Raw genomic sequence first — 27,874 nt, 5'->3', positions numbered from 1 at the left:
TTTTAAAGCTGATCACTAATCGGATCATATTAGAACTTGAAGTTGGAATATACCCATATGATTCCAGAAAATTGTGGGGTCCTCATGAACTTTAAAGAAGAGGAAAAAAACGATCTTGAGAACGAAGCTGATAATTCCAGTATCGATCATGTAGAAACAACCCTGTAAATCTTGAGAAGAAAATGAAGTCTTGCGATAGTGATCGTGTTCAATCGTGCAGAAGATGAAGCGCACACTCAGCTTGGGCAATCAGAACAGAGAATGACCAGATAGATTTCATCACAAACAAAAGCACCAAAAGGTAAAGATCGAAATTTCGAATCGAGTATCAGCAGGGTTTTATTGGAACTCTCTTCGCAGCGACTTTCCAGAGCGACTTAATTAGTAAGAGTAGGACCGTCAAGTAGTTCCAAGAACCCTAAAGAGACTCTGAGCTAACTACAGAGACTTGATTGAAGGAAAAAAAACCCAGATTTCTTCACAAAACCAATAGAATTCTGCAGATAAAAGCAGTGACTTCCAACGGTAATCAAAACTTGCAATTATGTAAACTTCCGTTCAAGATTATGAAATAGAGGAACACCCAAGTCGCAGGTCAAAGGGGAAATAATCAAACAAGAGGAGAAAGTTAATTCCAATCGCCTACTGTAGCCATTAAATTAAATATACAACACTGGTAATCTCAAATAAAAACAAGAAGTAGATGGAAGATAAATAAGAAGAAGAACGGAAAGCCACCTGATGGGAAGAACCTCCTCCAACGCATCCATGGAATCCAAGGGACCCTTATAAGAGCTCTGCACCTCTATCTCGCCCGAATCTTCACCATCGGATGACCTACTCGACAAATCACTATTCCTCCCGATCGAAGAACTGCAAGAATCAAGCTGCTCTTCTTCCTGTGTTTGTTGTTTCTGTTTCTGTTGCTGTTGTTGTTGTTGTTGTTGTTGTTGTTGTTGTTCTACTTTCATCGAAGAAGGCATCGCCAGATTACCAGAAGGGAACCGACGATCCCCAGGTAAAGCACTAGCCATGGATCTACCAGAATCCGGCGACTCGAAGATCGGAACACAGGACATACCTCGAATGAATCCAGATCCATCGATCCTATTTCTGCTACTGCTATCCAAAGCAATCGACATCCCACTTGAGTTTTGGGAAACAAGCCAAGAGAAACAAAGAGGGTAACCTCGAAATCTACAGAAACTAAAAACTAGTAACTATTATCAGAAGATTGAGATGAAAAAGCTTCTCTGGCGATCATGATCAAGATAACAGAGCTAATCGTTTATCTCCGCCGTGGCTAAGATAGATCTCTTCTTCTGCTCCAGAGAGGTTAGAGATAGAGACAGAGAGAGAGACAGCGAGAGTGAAAGTTATCGAGTAATTAATTTTAGTACGATTTTATATTAACAAATCTCATTAATGGATTAATATTAATTAATTAATTATCAATTCAAAATTAATTAATTAAAAAAAAAAAAAAAAAAAAAAAAAGGAATAAAAATGAAGAAAGCAAAGCCAAAGCAACCTTATCCTCATCTATTAGACACTCTCTCTCTCTCTCTCTCTCTAGAGTAAGAGGATGGGAACAAAAGATTCTATAGTTCCAGTTCTATCATAATTTAAAATGTTACAAGTGGATTATCCCATATAATTGGACGGTTCATGTGTAAGAATATATCTCCAGATCGTACGGTTAGGATTTGGGTTGGTGTAGTTAGAAACGGATAAGAAGGAGGAAGAAAAGAATAATTGGGAAGGCACGTGTGCACGGGCTGTGACAAGTGGTTACTTGGCTTAAGAGGTTTGGGGGTGTGGCATTTGACACGTGTAGAATTGGTTAGTCAGAGACGTAAATCTGAAGCGATAAGAGGGTGGGGCCCAATCTCCAGCTACGAAATCTACACGAACAGATCTTTGTCTTCCACCGTATTCCTCCCCCGCCCCTAGGAAGAATTATTGAGACTTTTTAGCCCAGTTGGTTTATGTCCCAAGTACTATTGTTCCACCCATGACAAGTACTCAAGTCACCCAACCCTATCCACAATTATTTTGGGTTGAGATAATGTGATGGTTTAATAGTAACGGTAAAAATGTTCCATTGGGGTATTGACCTAGTGGTTTGGGGTATTGCAATAAAAAAGTAAAGGGAGAAAAGGTGCGTATATTATTAATCCTCCTATAATTCTGTAAAGAAAACTCGAGACGTGCTGACAATTTTGTTGGGTTCAAGCTAACATGAAATCTAATCGGCCGTTTCTTTATTTTTTTATTTTATTTTTGTTAACTAAGATGTTCGCATTAATTTACACGCATCTTGATTAATTCTTGGAAGACTAATGTAATAACCCACCATCACGATCTCCATTTAAATTATAAATGCATAAATAGATAATCGAACCTAGGACCATGTGCCTATCCACATAATCCCCAATTAGCCTTGATCGGTCGTTCCTAATGTAAGGGATTGGACCCATAGTTTTTTGGCCGTCTTGATCATTTACAATACTGATTTAGTTTGACCTACAAACCTGATCGCTTGTAAGTTATATCAATTATTCAATCATTCAATGTAACTAAGTATAGATGCTTTTCTAAATTATTGATGATTTAATATATATTAAATTTTTTAAGGTCCGAGTAAAAATTAAGGATAAAAACAAAAGGTAAGATATAAATGGTTCATTAGTCCACTTATTAGAAGCCCACAAATCGATCCAGTGTGCATAAATTGTACCATGGCTTCCAATGCAAGCCTAACTACATATTTGGTCCATCATGGTGCAAGACAAAAATATGGTAAGGCGAGGTTAGGTTCGACCAATTGACACCTCTATAGTTGAAGTCTGGTGAATGGGATATGCTTTTCTACAATTTCTCCTTTTTTATAATCAGATGGTTTAAGGTATCAATATCAATCATGGATGTAGGTCACTTATCGTGTATAGTCAAGTATCGATATCTTTTTAACAAAAAAAAAAAAAGTATTGATATCAAACATGGTCGGTAACTATATCAAATCCTAAAACTATGGTATTGATACTTGGTCTAAATCAATGTTGACATCAATACTGTTGCGTATCAATCTGAACCACTTTTTTAGATTCATCATTGTATCAAGTGAAAAATAATTAAAGAAAAAAATTAAAAATTTTATAACATGATTAATATGCATCACTCCTATCAACCATAGGCCTATTAGATATCAGTACTTTAAACCATGAATTACAACTTGTATTGATATTAGGTACCAAGGATACTGATATTTGTATCCACAAATATGATGGAATACCTAAAATCCATTATTTGTGGGGGGGTTCACCAAACTACTGGTTTTGGTTTATGTATTATGTATCTATTGGCTATGAGTCGTGTTGGACCACTTGACAATTTCATCAGATGTCAAATCCCCTTAAGTTTGAATCATTCAAAAGATATTCGAATTATGAATTATAACAAATATTGAATTATAAATTCCTGATTTAATACCTCGTAAATGATGGGATCCCAAATCACGATTTAACCCGGTGGGTTTGGAGAGAATATCCAAATTCTTGTTCAGACGAAATTTTAGGTCCCCAAAATCAATACAATGATTGTGATTTTGCGTTGTGTTGAATGGGAAGGGGACCCACATGTGTTCTTAGTCATTGCATTTGCACCTTAAAAAAACGTTGCACGTGACCATCCTGAACCTTCGAATCGGTACGCATCCTGTCATGACTCATGACAGCAAACTCACCTCAACCTCAAGTCCTTAACCCTAAAAGTATGTAAAAAGGGTTGGAATTCGAATCTCGAATCATATACAACATTATCTGCATCTAATTTTCGAGGGTTCAGATAATTTATGAAAAACGATTTTCTTCTAGATGGATAAGAATATCTAAATTTAGGGATAAAAGAAGTTTAAAAGACATTTTGCCCTTTTTGCCTAGATATATTAGGGGTGAAATGATCACATCACCACCCTTACCACCCTTATGAATTGCGAAAATCTCATTCCTATTGATATTTCTAGTAGTATTCTTATTGACCCTCACATTGGTGTAAAGGTCATGTTGTCTTCTAGGAAATCATGTTTCATCCAATTTATTTACTTAGTGAAGAGTAGAATCGTGAATATGGAGAAAGGGGTGTTATGAATGAATTGTGGAGAACTTGAGAAGGCAAAAATACAATATAACAAGAAAGTGAAGAGCTGAATTCACTACTCCACTAAAATTGATGTTAAAGTGTCAGCAAGAATTTAAATCTTGGGATTTGGATTGTATCGGTCTTCACAAATATTGACGAGATAATAAATTGGATCAATTTGTATAAGTTTATATCCTTACTATTCATTTAAAATATAAAAAAATAAATAAATTATCATTTTACCCTTGATCCAATACTAATAACAATATGATTCAACTGATCTAACTGATCCTATATCGATACTTAGAATTCTGAACAAATATTGACAAGATAACAAATTGGATCAATCTGTATGAGTTTAGATCGTACGGTTTTATTACTATTCATTTAAAAAATTTAAAAAAAAAATCATTTTACCCTTGATCCAATGCCAATAACAATATGATTCGACTAATCTAACTGATCCTATATCGATACTTAGAATCCTGAGTGTCATAGTTGAAATTACATAGGTGTCATCGTGAAATTTTTATTTATTTATTTTAATTTATTTTTTAATTATTTATAATATATTGTGAATTTGATATGGATATTTTAATAATATAAATTATTATATATAAAACTTTCATTTAATCATATGTTTATAATTAGACCTAAATCAACCAAATAATATCTTGTTTGAATTGAAATATCATTCACACCGATAAAACTCTTAAACAGATCATGATGGTTTTTGAAAACTCATTTTCAAATTTGGATTCCCCTAGATAGATACAAACATGAATGGAATACGAATTTTCATCTATCTTTATACATCCCCATTTTTATTTTTATTTTTAGTAAAACAAAAGGGTGCTCCATGGTAGTGATCATAGCCCCCTGGACAAGCACGCTTCCCCAGAGGTCAGGGAAGCTCCATATAACAAATTATAAGTTTAAATTAAACACTCCAAAATAAGCTAATTAAGAGATTGCGGTTCACATACAATCAGGTTTGGAGACACCTCTCTCACCCCACGTTCTCTTCCCTCCCTCCACCTCGAATAACGGCCAATAACTGTCGCCCTCAGTATTACCTCCCACCATTAAGAAAGCAAATTAAAGCTTATGCATTTCTTATCTCTGCAACAATTGTAGTTAATTTGTTCTCTAAACCAAATATTAACTAATTAATCTTGTTCTTGTGATTCTACTAGTACCATTAGTGGATGATTGAACTGGTTCTGTTGCGGTAGATGGGGTTCATTATAAGATCATCAATGGCCATTATAGTGGCCTGGTTAGCTTTGTTTAATGGATTATTGTTTGTAGTCGTTAATGGTGATTTCAACTACAAGGAGGCTCTCACTAAATCTATTATATTCTTGGAGGCACAAAGGTCAGGGAAGCTCCCTCACAAATCTAGGCTTCCTTGGAGAGGAGACTCTGCGCTTGAAGATGGCAAGAAAGCTAATGTACCTACACAAACACAAACACCTCTCTCTCTCTCTCTCTCTCTCTCTCTCTCTCACACACACACACACACACACACATTGATGCTTATTGCCAATCGTTGAGTTTCAGGTGGACCTGGTTGGGGGATACTATGATGCAGGAGACAATGTGAAGTATGGTCTTCCTATGGCTTTCACCATCACAACTCTGTCATGGGCTGCTTCTTTTTATCATCAAGAGTTAAAAGCAGCAGGAGAGTTGCAGAATGTAATGGAAGCCATCAAGTGGGGGACAGATTATTTCCTTAAAGCTTGTGTGAAACGTAACCATTTATGGGTTCAGGTGAGAGACTAGAAGCTCATACTTAGCAGCTTAGCTCTTTCTTTTTTTTGCTAGATAGACATGTTTTAGTATTTTAGATCAAGGAAATTCTAATTCAGCGTTACGTCGGGGTACAATGTCGTCTATTTCATCTTTTGCATAAGTGGGCTGATTCCAAATGCCGTTAACGGGCACTAGGGTATTTTGATTAATTATTTGTATAGGTTTTCAATTAGGCCTATTTGTTTGACAGATAAAAATTGGTGGAAAACTTGTGGGAGTGTGTCTCACATGTTGCGTGCTAGGTTGATAAGGAAATAGAAGGAAATAAAATTGGAATATGTAATTTTTAGTGGGATCCACCTCTATGGGAAAGAGAGGAAATATGAGGAGAAGAGAGATATGGATACAAAATAATTTTTACAATTGTTGCATTAAATGGAACAAAACTTGGTTAATGCGTAACTACAACTGAAATGGAATCTTGAAGAGTTTTTGAAAATACTATAGACTAGGAGGGTATTTGTGAACCCAATAAGGAAGGTGAATTATTCCATTTTTTTGGAGTGGGCAGGGATTGTAGCTTTTCCTATAAACGACTTTGTTTGATAAGTTTCCCATCACAATTATCCTGACACTCATTTATGATATTTTGTGGAAAATAAGTATAAGTTTCCTACCCCTTATTTCCTTTTTCATTTTTCTCCATCAAGCAAATAGGGCATAGTGAGGGTTCTTTGACTTCTTCCTTTGAAATAAATAAAAAAGAAGCGTGAGGACAATCCCCATAACCCTATTTTCCATTGATAATAAAACAAATCTAATATCACCATGTACGTGTACAATCTACCTCCCCACCAAATCATTGTGATTGGTTGTTTGTGTATTCCATTCTTCTCTTCATTGTTTTAGGTTCCATGTGATCCTCTTTCATATTTTTTTTCATTTGGGCAAAAGGTTGGAGACCCAGTTTTGGATCATCAGTGTTGGCTGAGGCCGGAAAACATGAATACGCCGAGAAATGTACTGGAGATTGATGAGAAAACGCCGGGATCGGAGATCGCGGCTGAAACTTCTGCTGCATTGGCTGCTTCTTCCGTTGCCTTCAGGCGTATTGATCCTGCCTATGCTCGTCGTCTCCTCAACAAAGCCAAACTGGTATGTCATATAAGTGGAAGTGGAGATGCTGCTTTCACTGTATTAGCTAGCCATCACTTAACATCTGTCTCACTCTGTGTTTTTGTGATTACTTATACAGCTCTTTGAGTTTGCCAAGACACATAAAGGAACTTTTGATGGAGAATGCCCATTCTATTGCTCTTATTCAGGCTATAATGTAATCTCTCTCTCTCTCTCTCTCTCTCTCTCACACATACACACACACACATATATATATATATATATATATATATGCGCACATAGATATACCCAAGCACAGGATTTGGATTAATGAGTGAAGATGCAGGATGAGCTATTGTGGGCAGCATCATGGCTATACATTGCAAGCAGGAAGGCCTCGTATTTAGTGTACATACAGGAGGAGGCTATTACTGCAAGTGTTGCTGAGTTTAGCTGGGATCTCAAATATGCTGGAGCCCAAGTCCTCCTCTCCAAAGTCTCTCTCTCTCTCTCTCTCTCTCTCTCAAAATCCCAAATCCCAAATCCAAAACTTAATGAGGTTTTAATTTTTCTTGCAACCATCTTCTTCTTCTGCAGCTGTACTTTGAAGGGGAAAAATCTCTAGAGAGCTTCAAGACACAGGCAGACAGTTTCGTATGTTCTGTGCATCCAGAAAGTCCCTACCAACAAGTGCACATTACACCAGGTTCTCTCTCTCTCTCTCTCTCTTATTTTGTGGGAGACAAATATATACAAGGTAAACTTTTACTATGTGGTAGGTAGAACAATTAGTTTGATCTGAAGACTAATAAAGACTTTGGCATCTCCTCCTTTAAATGTGAGTTTCACCCGAGTCCCAACAAGTAGTATTAGAGCTGAAGGATGGCAACTCCGGTGGTGTATCGCTAAAGATGAACAAAATCGATAGGGAAAAAGTACCCTAAAACCCTAGCATATTCGACCGCTTTAGAACATCCAGAATCAAGATCGATCACAGCCAATTCTGATCCGATTCCAATTTCTTAAAAGATGGTTCTGATGATAAGCTTAATTAATTTTGAATTATGTTTGAATTGATCAGGTGGGTTGATTCACATGAGAGATGGGGCCAATACACAATATGTCACAGGAAATGCTTTCTTGTTCAGCATCTATGGAGATCTGTTAGCCAAACACAACCAAAAGGTGAAATGTGGGAACAAAGAGTTTGGCTCCACCCACCTCATATCCTTTGCCAAGACACAGATGGACTATCTATTGGGGAAGAACCCAAAGGGAAGATCATACATGGTAGGATTTGGGAAGAACCCACCAACCAGAGCACACCACAGAGGATCTTCTGTGCCTGTTTTGTCACCCAATGCAGTAATAAGCTGCCCCATGAGCTTCGTCTACTGGTACTCTAAGGATGTCCCTAACCCAAATGAACTGACCGGAGCTATTGTTGGTGGACCAGACCGGTATGACAACTTCATGGACCAACGCTGGGCCTCTGCCATGCTTGAGCCAGCTACTTACATCAACTCACTTGCCATTGGTGCCCTTGCTAAGCTCTCTGGAGCCTGACCCCGAGAGTTTAACAACTCTTACTTCATTAACTCTCATCAATTTTCTGTAATCACTGATGACTGATGAGATGACAACCATTGCATCCTCCATAGGAGAGATGAATTTTTTTTCCTAACCAAATATCAATTGGCCTTTAAGGATTAGTGAGAGCCCACCACTGTAAGGAAAAATGGATTTTTTTTTCTTTTTTTAGTTAATTTTGTGTAAACAACTCATCAACCTTTGGGTTAAGTATTTGTAAATTAATTAACCCCCTTTAGTCCTCTCTGTGAATGTGATTTTGTAATCTCACCCATTGGCTTTGAAATGTTATTTGTAGAAGTAAAGGCAGAGAATCAGCTATACCACTCTCTTAATCTAATTTGTTTTGATTCATATCACCTTGGATGCCAACTCACCATCCTTAGGGGACCTGCAATGAAAATTATCCTTCCACTTTAGTTGAACTTTAGTTGAAGGTGTCAGCTAGGGCAAATGTGCAACCTGTAAGGGCCTAGCCTGGTTATTGCCAAGTCTCATGATGGAATCCTACGTCGCACCTTAGGGGGTGGGTAGGGAGGAGTCGATAGAATACAATCTATTTTTATTAAATAAAAAGACATTTTACTTTAGTTTGATGAACTTAGGTCCTGCAATGTTAGAAATGAAATGAATCCGAAAACCACAGGATATATAGGGAAAAGGCAAAAGTTTCATTCACTTCTTTTTTTTTTAATCGATGCGACATGGGGCTGAAAGTTTCATTCACTTAGGGTTTGAGAATCTCTTCATCCGTTGTAATTTGACGCTCTGATTGGTCTCTTAGAATAGTTAATGTCATCAATAACTTTGGTTCTAATTGTGAGGATCCAAAATACATTTTTTTCATTTTAAACAAAAGGTTGAATTTCGTGGATTAACAGATTTTCTCTACACTATCGGTGAAGGAGAATTCGGTCCATAGGGAAATGGTTGGATTGACTATAAATTTCCTTACTTATTTATGCCATACATCCTCCTACAGGTTGGTGTATTACCCTAAATTTCAATTGTCTATTTCTTTTCAATAAATTTCATTTTTATTAAATTTTTAAAACATTAATTTTTCACTTAAAGGTTAAAGCCATTTTTTTTTTCTTACAAGAAAATAATTATCATACATATATTTTATTTTGTTTTCTTTTTCTATTTGATGGTTATTATTATTATTATCCAGTAAGTACATTGAACATAATTGAGGGAAAAATCCAGCAATACGATGGGGGTGGAGTCCTCCAGGGATGCCTAAAGTACCAATGATCAAGATAATTTATTACTGTTTTGAAAAAAATAACACCCTGAAAATTTTGAAATAGATGTTATTTTCCAACTTTTTGTGTTGCATTTCAGTAAAACATTTTCCCCTTTCTAATTCTAAAAAATTTTGTATTGATTTTCAAAAAATCGCGTGAAATGTTTTACACCGAACAAACAGTCTTACTGAACTCCATTTGGCTGAAACTGGACATATGAGCAGAGGACCTTGGTCTATCTGTCCAAAAAGTTTAAATTCCATCTGACTTTCCACAGTGCACATGTCTATGCTATCCATGGATTCAAGAATGGCATGCTGTCCAAAAGAACTGCTCCCCATAATCAAATAAGATAAGAAGACAAAGAAACTTTACAGTAAGGTGCATAATTAGAAGTAAAGTTAATTTTTTTACTAATTTTATTTAGTTGTAACCAAACGGGCCCTTAGTTCCGACGGCTGCATTTGCTGGTTGTAGGAAGTAAGAATAACTTTTGGACTGGCAGCAGGATTATGTAGCAGAGCATGCGTAGAGGGAAAGAGAGAGAGAGAGAGAGAGAGAGAGAGAGAGAGAGAGAGAGAGAGAGAGGAAGAGAAGAAAAAGAAGAAAAAGGTGGGGGGGGGGGGGGGGGTTGATACCATAAATGTGAAAATTTGAGCCCCTAAAACCTTCATTCATTTGTGAATTAAGTGGCATTACAATACAATCATTTTACCTTTGTAAAGATACAAGGGCGCTACACTGACTGTGATTGCAGATAAACCCCCTAGTCTGAAAGTAACAGTAAAGCAGTAATCAAGTCTAAAGATATCTAACACCGCCGTGATCTCCAGTCTCCAACCAGCTGGAAATCTAAAAAAAATCTACCTACGCCTTTGAAAGTTTGCCCCTAAAAAAATTATCGAGCTCTTGCATTCCCTCGGCTGGAACTCTCTTAATAACTCTGCCTCAGCTCAGTGAGTATGATAGATCCATGGTCATGAGAAGTCAATTGCTTCACTGCATCAACATCTAATGGATTGTACCTGAAGTAGGACGAGGAAGAGAACAGCGTCCAGCATTCCAACCAACTTAGCACCTTCTCATTATACTGCCAATGTTTCTGGCAATCTCTTCTTTTGCTTCTGCTGATACAGGTACATCCCCAATGTACATATCAAAGAAAGCTCCTGCAGGTGAAAACATGTTTAGAAAAAATCTATACTCTCTGATATTTTCCTTTCCATTGTTAAGGTCATGTACACGTTACAGCTTCATGTATAATCTGCTTTCACTACATATATGATGTATGATAGGTCAATAATACTAAAAAACAAACGACATGTTTAGTATGTTAATTATGGTTATGCCATAAGAGGGTGGGCCTCGGTTGTGACCTGGTCATCGCAGGTTCGAATCAGGAAACAACCTCTCCGTAAAGCAAGGGTAAGGTTGTGTACATATCTGCCCCTCCTCAGACCCCACTGTAGGAGTAGCCTCATGCACTGTCTACATCCTTCAATTATGGCTATGGCATACAAAAAAAAAAGGGCGTATCCGATGCATGAGGGTCCCACATGTGCGAGGTCAGGAGGGGGGGTGGCAAGAACTATGGCATACAGTAGGCATATTTTCTGTATCTTCGAAAAATTCAGCAGACATACATGTATATAGTTTAAAAGACCCACCACATATGAAAATCACAAGAAAATTCTACTCCCCTCACTTTCTCAAATCTATAAAACTACAATTTTGCTGCTTTTTTCATTTTTTTTTATGGTTTGATTTTGTGAAGAGATGGAAGTGTACAGTTGTACAGGCCACTGTATAACTTTGTATAGCTGGTTCCTGTACTGAAATTTTAGAGATGAATACACCTCGCTTTTTTTCCCCAAAAGTTGAAAAATAAAAAATAAAAGTTACTTCAAATCATATCATTGCCTTAAAAGCCAATAGATTATTTATGTTAACGAAGTAATGATGCCCAATTGGTAACAGCAGTTATTCCAGTTGTAGCATTCTCCATCCAGTGGTCAAGACATGGACCAGCCCAGCCCAGCACATCAAACTGTTTAACTCAACACTTGGCTCCTAAAACAGATGAGCTAAGCAGATTGAACTGTTTATGGCAAGCTGAGGCCTGGCCTGTGACCGACTGAATCATTTGATCCATGAATTGGTCCCCAACGCTGGTCAAGGGCCAGTTGGGTATTCTGAACAGGCTTCACCTGTATAAATGATACTTTTCTCTAAGAAAAATACAATATCATTATATATGAACACAAAAAGCCTTATAAAGTAGAAGTTGAAGAAAGAGCCACAACAGAAACTTTCACAATGAGGAAAAGAATAGTCAAGATTCACCGTATTTCCTCTGGTTATTTTCACCAATTTAAATAGTGGCAAACAGGGTTGGGAGGCGAACTGAAGTATATTCTTCGAGGAAGAACCATGGGACTAGATGGTTCTATAAGTGCAATAATTATTAAAGTAGCTACAACACATATAGCTCCAGTAGAAAGACAAACTCAAAAATTAGAAGAAAGATCGAGAGATCAAAAGATCAACTTACTGCATAGATCCTTGCTATGAACTGCTCCAATTTGTTCTCCACCAACTGCATAAGTATATGTCAATGAAAATTAAGTAAAATAAATACTTCAAGTTTCAAAATCCACAAACAAAAAATAATAAATAATAGAATGATGAGGCCAACCCTAGCTGACAAAAATGAAACTCCAGTTTAATGGGCTCGGCGTAGTGGTATTAGAGGCTTAAAATTGGTTCGGAGTTAATACACCTAAAGTAAGCCAATGGATCCACCTTAATGGATTCAACAATGTAGGGCAAAATCCAACCATAATATATGGTTAGGAGCACTTTGTTTTGCTGATTTCAATAAATGAAGGCTATTCTCTTACAAAATTTAACTATCAAGCCAGAGAGCAATATAGATCCTTCGTAATTACTCACTTTCAGTGATTAGGTTCCCATCAGCTGTTTGTCGGAAATCAATTGTTGTACCCTGTACATTTCAGATTGATGTCAAACTTAACATTACAGAAATCTTGATGGAAGGAAGAAGAGCCAAAAGAGAACCAATAATTACCTCAGGTAATGGAATATCACGAGTGAAATATGAACGAAAAGATTTTAGGCATTGACCATCACTGTTAGGGTTCAACTGAACATGTATGAGGGACAAAAGCTTCAGCACAATATCATTTTAAAAGACCATAAAGAAAAGCTTACGAACTAGATGCATACAACTTACCTTCAACATCCGAGCTCGGAGAGACTTCTCGAAAGCACTAAACAAAACAATAACACTAATAAATATATAACCAAAGCATGCTAATGAGAAGAACAAATTATGTTCATCTTCCATATTAATAATTAGAGCCTCTGCATTTTTAGAGATACACTTCTGATACAAAACAACTAACATTGCATCACTTGGCCCCATTAGTAAACAAAAGAGAAATCCAGGAATGTAAGGTTAAAATTCCATTTTACATTTTTTTTTTTTTGGGGGGGGGGGGGGGATGTTTTGGGGTGGGAGTTAGTGCCTTAGTGGGGCTTTCAATCATGCAAATAATCTTGCAGGCACTTACTAGAGGTCAGTTGCAAGTACACACTCGAATTATTTCTACACTATTTTACATCTTCCACATGGAAGCGCAAAACTGTCCTAAGCAGAAGCCAAACCTATGATGGCGCTCAGAGGACAAAAATGGGCGGTGGAATATATATGAATATAAGTAATTCATACAAAGAAATGCATGCATGAACACGTGTATAATATATATATATATATATATACATACAGCTCATGCCCAAGAGCAGATACCTTCCCACTCTATGGTATTAAAGTATTAAGAACCGCTAGCTCAGAGATTGCAACATATTGAGCAGTTGTACCTTTATCTAGCATAATATGTCTGTCTTTACCAATAACACATTTCTTAGTGCAACAAAATTGCAAAGCATTAAATGTAAAAAATAAAAACTATTTCAATATTTTTTAAAAATATGTATATATTTGTAATATGGCACACCAAAAAAATGGATCAATAACCTACAAGCAGGCCAAAAATGATTTCCCGAGTATATGACTATTCAACTTCATTGTTAAACCTTAAATGAACCGAAAATCAGTCACAGTTCTGTGTGAATAGTGTGGCATAAAGAATGAAAAGTAATTTATCAGAAGAAAAAAATTTCAAATGAAAAACCAAAAGAGAAATATAACTTACTCTCGCACTGTATTGATTTTAAGCCCATTGCAATTAACCACAAGCCTAACAGTCATGTCAATGTCCTTCCTGCAACACCCACAGAGAACTTGTTAGAACATGTATGTTACCCCAGTGCTTAAAAACAAAGATTTGTGGGAGAATTTGTCAACATGACCGCAAAGTAGTCATTCGAGCAAATTTTTCCGGCCTCAGTAAAGTCCAGAAACAGGCCATCACTTGATACAACTCACTAAGGGAAGCTCAATCCCATGCTGCAACAAGCTAGCAAGTCTCAAGATTTTTGGATTCATGTCATCAGACCATTTCTCAGAAAAAAAAGTCTATCATCAAACTATTTATCAGAAAGTCTATCTAGCAAAACTAAAATAACTTAAATGAACCACCATAGTGAATGCATTTTAGTCCCACCAATAAAAGTATCATGGATTAGACTGTTAATAAAAGGAGCATTTTCCAAAGATATTTCCAGGGCTTCAGTATTAAGTGTACCTGAGAAGATCGTCAAAAAAGTCTTGCCGGTTGTTGAGTTCACTGACAGGCACAGAAGCATATTTTGGCCCCAGTTTCTCACAAACTGAGTCTGGATGAACATCTACAGGGAGAAAAACAAAGCAAGAATAATTGAACTATTGCAAGAAACACAGGTTTTCTAAAGCAGAAAAGGAACTTTTCGCAACAAAGACAATTATATGAAATCCAGTTCAAGTTGCCACATACTAAGCTTGCATCTAATAATGTATTTGAAGATAAAAGATCCTAATTATCATCTAATATCATCATCCACACTCTAAGAACTCAATTATCCCAATTAAATGGGATCATCTGTGCAAATCCTGTGTAGCCATTCAACTGTACTTGAAGTCATATTTGTTATCATCATCCAAGATTTATGCAAAACCAAAATAAAATACTAGAATTTGAAAGCCTCAAGCTACATAAGTGCACTCACATAAACCAAATGCATACACCTTCAGAGATTTTATTTTGAGTATTCTCATAGTCCTGGAACCAGTTCCAACAAGGACCTGAAATGAATACAGAGATTTTGTTACTTCAAAGTACCAACTAAATTTCAAAATGAAATTCGGAAACTCTTAATAACAAGGGCATGACATTCATAAAATACATGACCATAATTGAGAAGCTAGTGCAGAATCATTGAAACGGCAACAAGTTGTGAAATTTCAATGTGTTCATTAGCCATCTTTCAAAGAAAAAAGTAAAAAGTAAAAAAAAAAAAAAAAAAGCATCACACACTAAAAAGGTGAAAATTCATGAGTAGAACGAAGAAAAACATGATCGTGTTTCACAGTGACTGTACTATGAGTGGTAAGAGAAAAAAAAAACACATTGAGCTCTCTCATGAATTGACTTTCATTAAAATTTATCAAATTTGTCCAAATTTATCCAAAGCATGGTGAGGAAACGGATATAATCAAAGTGTAGCAGGAAGTGATTTCAACAAACTCTTTCTACTTAAAGAATTATTTTGCCCCTGGAAATAAATCTTGGTCAGAACTTGCAGTTCCGGCTGATATATCTCGGTTTCGACCTGTACCGAGGTGAAACCTAAGGTCGATACTGGTTTGTACCAGGTTTCAACCAGTTCCGACCATATTTCAACAGTTTCAGTAGTTTTAACCAGTTTCAACCGTAATTTTCAACCATATTTCCAGAATGAGAAACCTAGGTTTCGACAGCTTCGGTAGTTTTGACTCTTAGAATGAGGAAGCTAGGTTTGGAGTTTGGCATATCTCGGTTTCAGCCAGGGCCAAAACCGGCCTCAAAACCAAGATTTATTTTCCATCATCCACGGTGATCCATTGAGTTAACAATAATAATAGTATTATCAACAATTAAAAGAGAGTGACGGGATTTTAAGGCAAGAATGGAACCTGAAGGGGAAATTGTTGACGTAATTGTTGTTGGAATTGGACACACAAGGTTTACTATTAGAATGCTACCCAGATATGGAAATTAGACACACGAGATTTACATTAAAACCAGAGGTTCACCAGACTAATTCCTTTTTATTGTGTAAAATATTGTATATTTTTAAGTTGTATGAGTCAAGTAGCTCATTCTTCATCTGCTTGAAAGGTTACTACACAGATGCCCAACACCTATGGCATCATTTACCTCTCAAATTATCAAGGTGGCGTTTAGAAATCGATCGTGAATATCAGAACCAGACATGACATATAAAAGCAATTGAAAGGAGACTATTTAAACAAACATATCAAATAACAACAATTAAAAGGTCTGTAAATCAACTGCAAAGCTGAAACTAATAACATATCTTCATCAACATATAAAAGTCTGCTGCCCTCATTTTCATGAATATTTGCATATGTAGCTAATATATTCACCAAGTCACCAAGAAGAAGGGAAAAATGAATGACTTATAGAGAGCCAAGAGGTGGTATGCAGAACAATGACCTCTGAAGTCAAACTGGAGTTATTTTCTCCAGCTAATTCCAAAATTGTCGGAAATTCGATGCCTGTTCTTGGCTCAACTGCTTGCCTTGTCCAATTCATGTCTACAAAAGAAAAGGTAGCACATCCTCGACGCTCATCCAAGCACGGTTCTTGATTCATGTGGCCATTGATTTCTACATCAGTACTCTCAAGAGGGATAGCTAGGACCCTTGAGGATCTTATTACCACAAACAATAAAATTAAGTTAGAGTTGAGAAGTATGGAAAGTAGATAAATAAAAAGTTTTAAACTGTATTCCAATATCTGATGCTATGAGGATTTAATTCTCCTATGTCATTGTTAAAGCTGCACTTGAAGGGGCCAAGATTTGAATCAACGTGCAGGACTATGTTACCATCCATTCAAGGAACTAAAAGAATATAAGAAAAAATAGCCCAAAATGCCAAATATATATATATATATATATAGCAGTTGGTGTATGTCCGGAGCCAGAGACTTACAGGTTTTTGTCAAGCGGCGGAACCAAAGCAGCAGCTAGAGAGAGCACAGGAATTGATTGAAGCTGTTCAAATTCCTTGCACAAGTGTCTGATTGTGGAGCTCGCTATCTTACCAAAAAGAAATGGGGCAGAAGACACTCCTCTTGATCTAAAACTAAATTGCAACCCCATAGTATTATGTCTACATGAAGTAACTTGCTTAAATTGGGAGCAAGTTTTACAATTTCTAGGATTTGAGCCATGTGGACGACTGCCTGATGGTTTTACATGCCCATTTGACCTACTTGAAAACAAGAATAATAAAGCTCCAGCAAACTTTGAAATGCAACTAAAAGCTTCTTGAATGGCTAAACTTCCAGGGACATTTAAGTATCTGGAGAAATGGAGAGAATTGTCGACAAATGACCCAATGTGGGACAATAAATGACCCCCAAAATTTTGGGATAGAAGAGGCTCTGTGGGGAGGATATATGGAGATCCTCCATCAACATCCATAAGAAAAAACCAACCATTCCGCATGATCCGTTATGAACTGATTAGTACAAAATCCAAGAACTTAAATTCTCTGATTGGTGATGATCCGCGAATTAGAAGCCTGAATGCACCTGTAGATATTTCACTTTAATCAGTCAGAGAAAACATAATTACTCAAAACGTTCCAAAAGTACGAATCAAACAAAAAAACAAACGAAACAACACAAATTAATATGAATGATTCCCAAAAGAGGGATAAACAACAAATGAATCAGAATTTGATCAATCGACGGATCGAAGGCGTCACTTTCTTCATTAAATATGTTGAAGAAACGAATTAAAAAAGAGATCTCAATTCGAAGAGAAGGAAATCGAAATAAACCCGAAATGACGTCCGACAGACTTACAGAGCAAGATCGAAAACTCTCAGGTGCAAGAAGAAGATGCAAATGAAAATTACAACACAAAGCTTAGGTAAAGAACGAGATTTTTTGCAGAGAAGGAAAGAGAAAAAGAGAGAGAGGTCAAGAAGTCACAGGTGCGAGGAAAGGAAGGAATGGCATATACCTTCACTGGCGACTCGGAACAAGTCTCGCCATGAATGCTTTTCGGAGAAAAGTATCTTTCTTTTCTCGCCTTTGTTTTGCTTTGCCTCTATTTCCTTTCTCGCAAAGGGTTCGGTTTTTACGGTTTCTTATTAAGGAGACTTGGCGGGGACCAGGTGGTTCTGTTGTTTTCACTGTGGAAAGGCATTAATAACCCTATGTCTTCTTATAAATGACACTTGCTTACGTGTATAGTTCAATACTCAGGTTCAGCGTTTTAGGTATTTCAGATCATTCATTTGAGTCAAACCGAGTTATGCATTTATGGACGAGGAGTCGCCCTAAATATTTGGGAGAATGGACACGTCACGCTTTCTAGTCACGCGGCCAGGGTAGGGTGGGCCCAGTAAGGGTGTCAAAAGTTGGCTCCAACATGGAGCTCAAGCACCGACTAAATAATAATTATCAAATAGAAACACGTGTACATGCGATTGTCTATGAGGTCAAATTACTTTAAACAGATAAAAATGGTGGGTCTTAAACTGGTAGAGACGATTAAGCCCCACCAAAATCAGGTTCGGTTGACACCTCAAGTGTCGGGTGGGGTGAGGTGAGGCAATCTCCAAATGCTATACCGATCATAATTTAGGAAATGAATTTGTCATTAGGGATTCACATAGTCATAAGGGGAAGATCTATATGATCAGGATTTAAAAGGGTATGGGAAAAGCATCCCCACATTATTGGTGTTGAGATCTTTTTCTCTATATTTTGTGGGGGAAAAAAACACTCTCTGATAGTATGATTCCTGTGCCAATTCAAAGTAATTTGAATTGGGTTCGACCAATTCGTCCAATCTGATTCCAATTATTAGAATCTTGCTTTTGACACCCATTGAGGACTCTTCACCTCTACGAATGGCTTAATTCTTTCTTCACTCAATCATGTCGAAAGGTGCTTATTATTATTAGTCATGTTCAACCAAATTTGCCAAAGGAGAAAGAAATTAAAAAAATAGAATAATAATTATATTCTCATTAAATATCATGCTGAAATTGTGTGAATATTTTTAATTAGATGATGCTATTTTAAAATCTGACGATGTATTCCATAGAAGTCCCAAGGGTTGGATTATTGTTGGGCGTTTTTCTTTTGCTTTTGTTCTTCTTTTCTTGCACATATGTGGCGTCTGATTATAATCTTATTCAGAGACGTCTTTGTTGACTCATTTCGATGCTCAATTTGAATTTGGAGTATTCTAAAAAGTTGAAAATTAAAGTCTAAAGGGACAAGTAGTCTAATACGACATGGCTTTATTATTTTTGACATTTATATGATTTTTCGCAATTTGATATTGTACTAGAAAAATCTCAAATTCACATTTTTGTTGAATCCTCATGCCCCTTTTTATGAATGAATTTTTACTATCTAATTCATGGTATTAATTATTAAGTATCGGTATTGTCAGAGATTAATACTGATATGACATTTGATACGGATATGTGGTTTCAACCTAAAACTCAAGGATTATAAGAATTTAGACCAAGAATTGACTGCATCAAAATGGATCAATCCAAATTAATCGATTTAACCATAATCTCTTGCAACAATCTCACACCATTCACGAGGTGTAGGAACCACCTCAAATAGCCTCTTTTAAATCGGTAGCCCTTGGGATTACAGTTGGGGGTTGTTTGGCAAATTGACTACGTAAAATTAGACAGGAGCGTCGGTTAGAAAATCCCCTCACGATTTCCGTGTGTGCGGCACACACTGGAAATGACGTGCATGAGGAATATGTCCTTTTTGGAGTGAAAGAAGCATCAAATTCAACAAACCAGTCAAAGACAAAAGTAGTTCACCTCACAACTCTCTGTCGTTATTTACGTCGAAAGACAAAATTTGGTCACCTCCTCCTAATCACCCATCTAAACAAAGACCAGACAACCTGGACGGCCAGCCTACTATAGCCCACTGGTTCAAAGGAGTTCGGTAAGGTGCCAACACTTGTCCCTTTTTCTTTTTTTTTCCAGACCTACACATGGGTTCAGACAGGGAGTTACAGAATCAGCAAGAGGGTCCACTGGATTACACTTATTACTATCTATTAAAACTACTACCATATTTCAAAGAGGGGGTAAAAAGGTTGCACCAATAACCTTCCTTGAGCTTATGCTAGAACTCAACTACCTAGTTGTTTCTCACTGAGCTAAAAGCTCATCGCCAGTTGGTCCACTTGCTATTATTTAAAATGTAAAATGTGAAATCGTATGTTCATATAGAATCAGGGTTATAAAAATTGGATTTAGGTTTGAATCAATCAATGTTGAATCGATTTCGATCCAAATCAAAATAGGCAATAATTGAAAAAACCCTAGAATCAGTCCCTTAGATTTGAAAACCCAATGATCTAGTGAGAAAAATCAAATCAAAAAGTTCATAATCAAGATCCATCACAGCTGATTCTGATCCATTTTGACAAATTGACACCTTTTTAGATTTGAAGACGTCAAAAAATTAATAACATTGCTATTTTTACCTCTTGGTATGACACAAGGTAAAGAAAAAGCCTATCACTTCACGTGTTTTATTAAGGGGGGAAGATTATTGAGAATCTAAACTCTTCTCTTTAGTTCTTTCATAAAGTTCTCTTTCCATCAAACAAGTTAGTTCTAACAAGCTTAGATGCCTATATATATATATATATATATATATATATAATGAGAACCTCAATGGATGTTTTGTTTCATGTAATTTGAAAACGCATTTTTACCCCTACTTAAAGAACTTTTGATAATATGAAAATCAAAAGAAGATTACATGTTCTAAATACCCCTATAGACTATAGAGTGTCACTCTGGATAGTCCATAAAATAAATAAATAAATAAAGAACTTGGCACAAGTTTATAAGGTATGGTATATAACCAGAAAATCCCAATAGCTCATGCAATCAGCCAGAACAGAGACAATTGAGAGAGTGGTAAAACAACCCCCTTCCCCCCAAAACCCAAAAAATTAAAAGGCCCCAAATAATACACCAACATGATCATACGAGCTCTTGTACAAGCCGTTTCGGCGTAAAGGGATAACAGTTTTCAGTTTTCACAACCAAAAAGGATCAAAAGAATATGAAGTCTCCATAGCATAAAGCCTGAAGACATTGTGAGAAGGATTCTCCAGAGACAAATCACAGCAGCTAACTCAGAAATCATGAAGAAAATGCCGCTTCTTCCCAGATCATAAATTATGACATCCCAAAATGAAGTGCAGTCTGACATACCTCCCAATATGGAAAAGAAAAATTCAGAGAACTTTAGTGGCAAAAATCTGATCAAACTCTCTAAATATGATTTCTTCCCCCTATTTCTCCAAGGTCACAATAAACCAGCCTCTAAAAGGTTTCGCCTCCTCAAAGTCTCATCTACCAGTTTGAAGGTTTTCTTAACAAGTTTCTGATCAAGAGCAGTGGTCCTATAAATTTTGAACACCCGATCCACACGATCTGGTGCAGTGCTCTGAAAGTATAGTTCCTCAAATTTCTTCTTCACAAACCTGAAATTGAAATTACAAGATTAAAAGAAGACAGTAACAGGCAGGTATCTGTGGAAGAATATATGCAGGCACAAGAGATGAATTAACCACTGAGGGTAAAAGAGTATTAATTGCAGAGCTGTACATGCACATGGCAAGCATATCTAGGATTCCCCCCCCCCCAAAAAAAAAGAAATGGTTTCCATCTATCCACACCATGGTTTTAGTAATCGGATCAGAACGGCCTGAATCGCTCGGATGGGATAGGTATCAGCTGATGCCGATCCCAATTCTTGGCAGATAACGTATCAGTGGATCAGTACGGACGAAGGGCAAAAAGGTTTAAAACATCTCTTTATTTATAATCAGAACCAGGGGTATTCCTGTCCGAGATCGGATCAGTTCACCAAAGACCAATTCCGGTATCTTAAACCATGATGCACCCATTCACCAAATTTGATGCTCGTAACCTGATCTTTCTATTGAGGCTATGAAACTACAGCAAACTGAGAAAGGTTTGATAGATGGTAACACACTCAATCAGGACATTTTTTTTTTCTCTCTTCACGCAGATCTCTGAACCAAGAATCAAGGTGCAAGGTTTAAATTTTAAAGAACTAGATAGTAAATAATTAAGTAATAATTTCACAGAAGAACACCATAACCTATGAGAAATACATTATATACTAAATTATTATTTCCTTGTATTTCCACACCATCTGCTATGTTATTTTTTCCTTTTCTTTTTCTTTTTCTTTTTTTTGTTGGGGGTGGGGGGTGGGGTGTGGGGTATATTTATGAAATATTTTTAACTAAAACATAAGATGAAACTGCATGTTACCAACTATAAATTCAACCTATATATGTCAAAAATGTTCATACAAAATTAAGTTTGCTTCATAGTGTTATCTAATTTTTTTTAGAAAATTATAATATATTGATGGGTTGGTGGGTGTCTCAAGCTTCAGTCCATATAACAAATAATGAACTTTTTATATCAACATTCTGGTTGTCAAGACTAAATGTCATGTTATGTCAATTTACACCAAAAACTTGAAATAATTTTATTCAAACAAAAATCATACTAGTGAATATGTGGATATGTTGGTGAATTTCAGCTAAGACATGTAAGAAAATTCAAAACCATAAATTCCAAAAATGGTAGGTGTAACTGTGTAAACAAAGAAAGCTTAAAACTTTTACTCATATGCATGCTCAATCTCTTGCTTCCCTGTTGACATTGGCTGGTAATCTTTGAACCACTCGCATACATTTAGTGGTACCTGAGTGGCAGAGAACATCAGAGTCCTATGTAAATATTGAACATTCATCCTGAGATCTTAAGAGTTCTCACCTTCAGAACCTTCTTCTCAAATATATCAAACTTGTTGAGGAATAGCATGAAGGATGTTTTCTGCCCAAAAGAGATGGGTTTGAGTTATAAAAATAATCCGATCAAGAAAGAAAGGTTCTCCACATGCATGTCATTAAAGATAACCTCAAAACATGGTTGCTTCAGGACCCAATCAAAGAGTTCCTTGGTCTCCATCATTCTGTTCCTGTTTTCATCCTCGAAGAGCATCTGATCGTACCTGTATCACCATCATTACATTGGAGGGTCAACATTGGCACACACATTGAAAAGGCTACAAAAATACGTTAATTAATGATTGGAGGGGTGGGGGATAGACTGATTTTAAGTTCAACCTGTGACGCAGGCTGATGATAGCATCAGGAAAATTCTGAGTAAACCTGTCCATTAATTTCTGAATGATCATTTAATCATATATACAATCTATTGAATCAATTTAGCAAGGTCATCTCATCGGTGCTTTTAAGACTCCTTTCATCCACAACATGGTCCATGCGCTGATTTGATTAATACAAGTGCATATGGCAAATACCCAACTCTTACATAGTACTTTACTCTTCTCAATGAAAGCCAATGTTTAGGCTACGCGGATGGAACCAATGGATTTTAACATTTCAAACATGCACCCTGAAGCAAGTAAATCCCTACTTCCAGGTTTCAGTTTCAAGGCTAGTCGAAACCAAAATACTTTGTGAAACACAAAATTTTGGTCGAAACACAAAATTTTGGTGGTTGGTCTCGAGTGAGGGTTTTAGGGCCTAATAGCCAAATTAGGTCCTGAACATTCTAGGAAACCCTTTCTATTTAGGCCCTATAAACATATTGGAATCCTTAGATTTTATAAAACGCACCCAAAATGGTAGTTTGACTTTGGACCCAAGGTTGGTAGTGTACGCTATAAGCTCTCTAATATGGCCTATTCCACTCAAAATTTAGTACTAGAACACACAAAACTCAAGTAAGACAACAAAAATATGCATTAGGAATAAATAGATAAAATTATAAACCATTTCACAATTATCAAATGCCATACATAGATCGTTACAAAGTGTCAAAGATATAGGAGTCAAGAATACAAACATGTCACTGATCTGCCCATCCTAGAGTCCTAGTACCATATGAGTTCCGAGCAGGAAAAAAAAGACTTAGTGAGGCCATAGATCGGCCAATGTTGTCTACCATATATAAATTGAGCTCCAACCACCAAGTATTAACCCTATTTTTTAAAATTTTGTTCCAAGAAAATCAAAAAATAAAATAAAATAATATATATATATATGTTTTTAACAGAAAATTAAATCTAGCTTTGTGAAGTCATAAATCAGACTACAGTGTTTAACACAAAAAATTGAAGGCAATAACTAAGTATTTAAACTATTTTTTACAAAATTAATTCTTGGGAAAGGTGATATAATGCCTTCAACTTTGGATCTTGCCTAAAGGTCCCACATATGCAACAATTTATCATTTCATATGTGTTCGACTGCTGCCCACCAATTAGTTCCACGCTTGTATGATAGCGATTAGTGAATTGGCCAAAAATAAAAAAACCACCAAGTTTTCCCAACCACTTCCATCAAAACCAGCGAAGAGAACGAGATGGGTCAAAATTTCAACCCCATGTCGTTCGAAACCCGACATTTATTACTTTTGTTGAAATTTCGCTGAAACAAGGAAATTTCAATCAAAAAGCTATAAGCCTTGTATATCGTTTAAGGTTTCCATTCGATGTCTGTTGAAACCGAAATATTTCATGAAATTTCAGCAAAACCCTGAACTATGAGGACAAACACAGTATTAACTTGTTACAAGACAACTAGAGAAGCTAACTTTTTCTGTCAGTACAACGAAGATCTTTCAGGCCCCGTTTGTTTGTTGTAAATTTTCCGTGTAAATGATATATTTAATGAAAATTTTCTTACTTTTTCAATGTGTATGTTTGTATTCTGCATTAAAACAAGGACAAAGTTTTCCTTCATCGGTGGCTGAACGATGGGAGGGTCCTGATGTGACCCCCCCCCAACAAAAAAATTGTACAAACAGTGGAAACAAACTGACTTAATGACATCTTACTCAGGGCAAATTCAAAACATTAAAAGATAACTTTAACAATGTGACCATTATAAATGTCCTAAGATGCAGCATACTTAAAATTTTGTTATTCGAAGGGAAATATAAGCTTACTCGCTAATAGCAGCACAGAAAATTACAGCTGTGACTCCTTCAAATAGATGGATCCATTTTCTTCTCTCATTTCTCTGGCCTCCAACATCAAAGAGTCTATAAACTTCACCACTTTTCTTATTCTCTCCAACAGGACTGCACAGATTGAAGTACTTTCGGTGAGTTAAATGTAATACTCATGCCAAGGAAAAAAAATGTACCAACAGTAATGGATATTGCTCACGTTTGACAAGAATGTGCGCTACTACCACTTATAAAAATTGTCACATCATCTTACCATGTACCAAGGTGTTAGAAATATGCATCTTAAGCAATATACCACACCATTAAGTTACCAAAGTCTTCAGTCATAGGAGGCTCATGTGAAACATTTTTCAGTAAGACAAATAAATGAATCATTCAAATTGCAATTTTAATAATATTTTCCTCTGTTATCATTCCATTCATCCATGAGAGATCATATTATTAGAAGAAAAAAATGATGCCCACAGAGCAAAGCAACAAAATTTTATTCCCCTCCATGTGAACTACAAGTTGCATGAAGAAACATGCACAACCAGGATCCACTTGAATGATAAGCAGAATAACAGATATTGCTATTGGGTGAACAAATGTTCCTTCAGATTGTGTATGTAATTAAGTTTACATGTTTAATTACTACATATGACGGCAATTGAAATAACTCCTCGGCTACCCAACCTCTTATACAACTCCACTTATTTCAATTCAACTGTCAACAAGAAAAGCTCCCACAACTAACAAGATTTCTGACAGTACATGCAGATACTAATCAGTTCCCTCATACCAATGACTTCAGTTACAATGAAGATTCACACTATCTATTATCACAAGTGAGAGCGGATCAGTTCACTTAAACATTGTAAGTTTCAGAGTTAATCTACCCAACATTCTGAAAAAGGTGCAGCCAAAGTCACTTTTGGCAATTTGTATGAAAGGAATATACCTGTTTTCACATCAAGGGAGACAGTTACCTTTCAATAGGACAACATCAAATATTTTGAATGCTTTCTCATCAAATAGATGAATGGAATTAGGAGGAAGAATTTATTAGTAAAAAAACCCTAGTATTAATAAATCCACGAAGTTAACCTGTATCAAAAAATAACAACTCACTCATTGAAGTGGATTAAAAAATTATCCATTTTTCTTGCTCCAATATGTAATGAAGAACATGTAATTTCAAGCAACAGAACTGTCCTAAATATAAGGGCCATTGAATGCTATATGCCTAAGACTGATCAGTTTCTTTTGATTGGAAGGATTGTCTTTGTCCCATAGTTCATGTAATATTTCACAACCATACCACCAGGCAGCATGCCGATGTTCATCTGTGTGTGTGTGTGTGTGTGTGTGTGTGTGTGTGTGTGTGAGAGAGAGAGAGAGAGAGAGAGAGAGAGAGAGAGCGAGAGATGAGTTTGGTGTGCACTAAACTCAAGCAAGCATCCCCATTAAGGATGCTAATCGGTTCGGTTCTGCTGTAAACAGTTCAATGTCATATAATTTATAAACGGTTTTAATATGTTTTCTAATTTTTTTTTATCCAAACGACATCTTTATTTTAAATTTTTTAGTGAAATGGATGTAAAGTTTAATATTGAATTGCATTGTTTATTGTTATATGCTTTTATATATATATATATATATATTTGTTAATGTAAACCTAAATTTTTTATTAAAATGTATGTAAACTTAACATCGAATGACTTAAAATTACTACATATATGTTAATCCGGTTTAACAGTTTACTAAAACGGTTTAACAGCTTACATTTTAAAACCAAAACTGAACCATTTATCAAACTGTTTCACAGTTTGGTGTAAGCAGCTTGGTTTGATTTCAGTAAACAGTTTCAGTTTCAAATTCACTTCCTTAATCCCCATAAGTCATCCTAAGCGTTGAATCCACCCCCCCCCCCTTCATATGGGGCAATTTTGTGAATTTTGCATTTATCAGGAGCATCTTGTCATTTGGGTCTCTGTTTGTGCAGCTGCTACTTTCAGCTGATTGTCAAGTACCGGAACGGCAAGGGATTTCAGGAATTTTACCAATGAATTTCCAAGCAAGATAATGAGAATGCAGCTGCTGTACTGAGTTTGGAAGAATTATTTAATGCCTATCAGAAATTATGATTGAACAGAAGTATGAATGATGCAGCCCTCCATAGTCCAGCACTCCAGCTAAACCAAAAAAATATTAAAAAAAATAAAATAAATAAAAACTAAAACATAGCAGAAATATGCATGATGCAGCCCTCCAGAGTCCAGCTAAACCGAAATTATAAAAAAGTAAGAGGAAAAACAGTCTGGTGAAAGGATGTTTACAACTAGCAGGAAGTTCTAATGAAGATTAAGAACTCACCTAAACTGAATTTCTACAACACCAGTTGTCCGTACTCTGGCTTTTAGAACATCCTCCTGGAAAAACCAAAAACAGTCATCAGAGACTTGAAGAAGTGATATAACTTGAAATTAAAAAGATGTCAGTAATGATTTCAAGAAAAAAGACTTAGAAACAGCCAGTAAAGTATTAGCCCAAGGGGCAGGAGATACATCCAAAAGTTCACTAGTCTGTAGTCCTTAAACCTTTTCCTCATTTGGGAATATCTGGAAATTCAAAACCTCCATTGCCCTCCTATCACACATTTCATTAATGCCTTTCTTTCCCTTTTCTTTTCCTTTGCTCTTTCTAATCTTCTCTCTCTTCTTTTTTTTTTTTG

At 36.2% G+C, this 27,874-nt stretch overlaps 4 protein-coding genes across 5 annotated transcripts in view; 1 reads left to right on the top strand and 3 right to left on the bottom strand.

The window, feature by feature from the left end:
• Positions 1 to 1,385, bottom strand: part of LOC122071830 (myb-like protein AA) — a 2,345-nt gene extending 960 nt beyond the window's left edge. The window contains exon 1 of the mRNA XM_042636253.1: positions 739 to 1,385. Within this exon, the coding sequence (XP_042492187.1) occupies positions 739 to 1,142 (404 nt within the window). The 5' untranslated portion in view covers positions 1,143 to 1,385. The remainder of the gene's footprint in view (positions 1 to 738) is intronic.
• Positions 1,386 to 5,285: 3,900 nt separating this feature from the next.
• LOC122071829 (endoglucanase 16-like) lies at positions 5,286 to 8,874 on the top strand. The gene is made up of 7 exons (XM_042636252.1): positions 5,286 to 5,594; positions 5,704 to 5,916; positions 6,853 to 7,053; positions 7,154 to 7,231; positions 7,361 to 7,510; positions 7,612 to 7,720; positions 8,096 to 8,874. Exons 1-7 carry the CDS (start codon positions 5,376 to 5,378, stop codon positions 8,578 to 8,580), a joined length of 1,455 nt encoding a protein of 484 aa, XP_042492186.1. The 5' UTR covers positions 5,286 to 5,375; the 3' UTR covers positions 8,581 to 8,874.
• Positions 8,875 to 10,498: 1,624 nt separating this feature from the next.
• Positions 10,499 to 18,168, bottom strand: LOC122087564 (fatty-acid-binding protein 2). Of its 2 annotated transcripts, none has more exons than XM_042656738.1 (11): positions 18,072 to 18,168; positions 17,032 to 17,635; positions 16,532 to 16,748; positions 15,042 to 15,117; positions 14,582 to 14,684; positions 14,090 to 14,158; positions 13,108 to 13,144; positions 12,943 to 13,017; positions 12,807 to 12,858; positions 12,406 to 12,450; positions 10,499 to 11,023 (listed from the first exon to the last, which is right to left on the bottom strand). In XM_042656738.1, the coding sequence occupies exons 2-11, from the start codon at positions 17,547 to 17,549 to the stop codon at positions 10,926 to 10,928; spliced, it is 1,290 nt and encodes a 429-aa protein (XP_042512672.1). In that variant the 5' UTR covers positions 17,550 to 17,635; positions 18,072 to 18,168; the 3' UTR covers positions 10,499 to 10,925. The 2 variants fall into 2 exon arrangements, with proteins under 2 accessions (XP_042512672.1, XP_042512680.1); XM_042656746.1 differs by lacking the exon at positions 18,072 to 18,168 and adding an exon at positions 17,912 to 18,065.
• Positions 18,169 to 20,911: 2,743 nt separating this feature from the next.
• Positions 20,912 to 27,874, bottom strand: part of LOC122072022 (guanine nucleotide-binding protein alpha-1 subunit) — a 12,347-nt gene continuing 5,384 nt past the window's right edge. The window contains exons 9-14 of the mRNA XM_042636534.1: positions 27,517 to 27,572; positions 25,138 to 25,272; positions 23,080 to 23,173; positions 22,936 to 22,995; positions 22,785 to 22,864; positions 20,912 to 21,602 (exon numbers count right to left, since the gene is read on the bottom strand). Of these exons, the coding sequence (XP_042492468.1) occupies positions 21,425 to 21,602; positions 22,785 to 22,864; positions 22,936 to 22,995; positions 23,080 to 23,173; positions 25,138 to 25,272; positions 27,517 to 27,572 (603 nt within the window). The 3' untranslated portion in view covers positions 20,912 to 21,424. The remainder of the gene's footprint in view (positions 21,603 to 22,784; positions 22,865 to 22,935; positions 22,996 to 23,079; positions 23,174 to 25,137; positions 25,273 to 27,516; positions 27,573 to 27,874) is intronic.

The sequence above is a fragment of the Macadamia integrifolia genome, chromosome 2, assembly GCF_013358625.1.
Source record: "Macadamia integrifolia cultivar HAES 741 chromosome 2, SCU_Mint_v3, whole genome shotgun sequence".
NCBI lineage: Eukaryota > Viridiplantae > Streptophyta > Magnoliopsida > Proteales > Proteaceae > Macadamia > Macadamia integrifolia.
This window is presented reverse-complemented; position numbering and strand designations above follow the sequence as displayed.

Excerpts from the sequence above, each read along its gene's own strand:
- LOC122071829 (XM_042636252.1), top strand. The coding sequence starts at position 5,376 with ATGGGGTTCATTATAAGATCATCAATGGCCATTATAGTGGCCTGGTTA. Across the intron at positions 7,232-7,360 it reads GCTCTTATTCAGGCTATAAT|GATGAGCTATTGTGGGCAGC; the intron begins GTAATCTCTCTC and ends GTGAAGATGCAG. Across the intron at positions 7,511-7,611 it reads CCCAAGTCCTCCTCTCCAAA|CTGTACTTTGAAGGGGAAAA; the intron begins GTCTCTCTCTCT and ends CTTCTTCTGCAG.
- LOC122087564 (XM_042656738.1), bottom strand. The coding sequence starts at position 17,549 with ATGCGGAATGGTTGGTTTTTTCTTATGGATGTTGATGGAGGATCTCCA. Across the intron at positions 16,749-17,031 it reads CCGCCGCTTGACAAAAACCT|ATCCTCAAGGGTCCTAGCTA; the intron begins GTAAGTCTCTGG and ends TGTGGTAATAAG. Across the intron at positions 11,024-12,405 it reads TCATAGCAAGGATCTATGCA|GAGCTTTCTTTGATATGTAC; the intron begins GTAAGTTGATCT and ends TTTCACCTGCAG.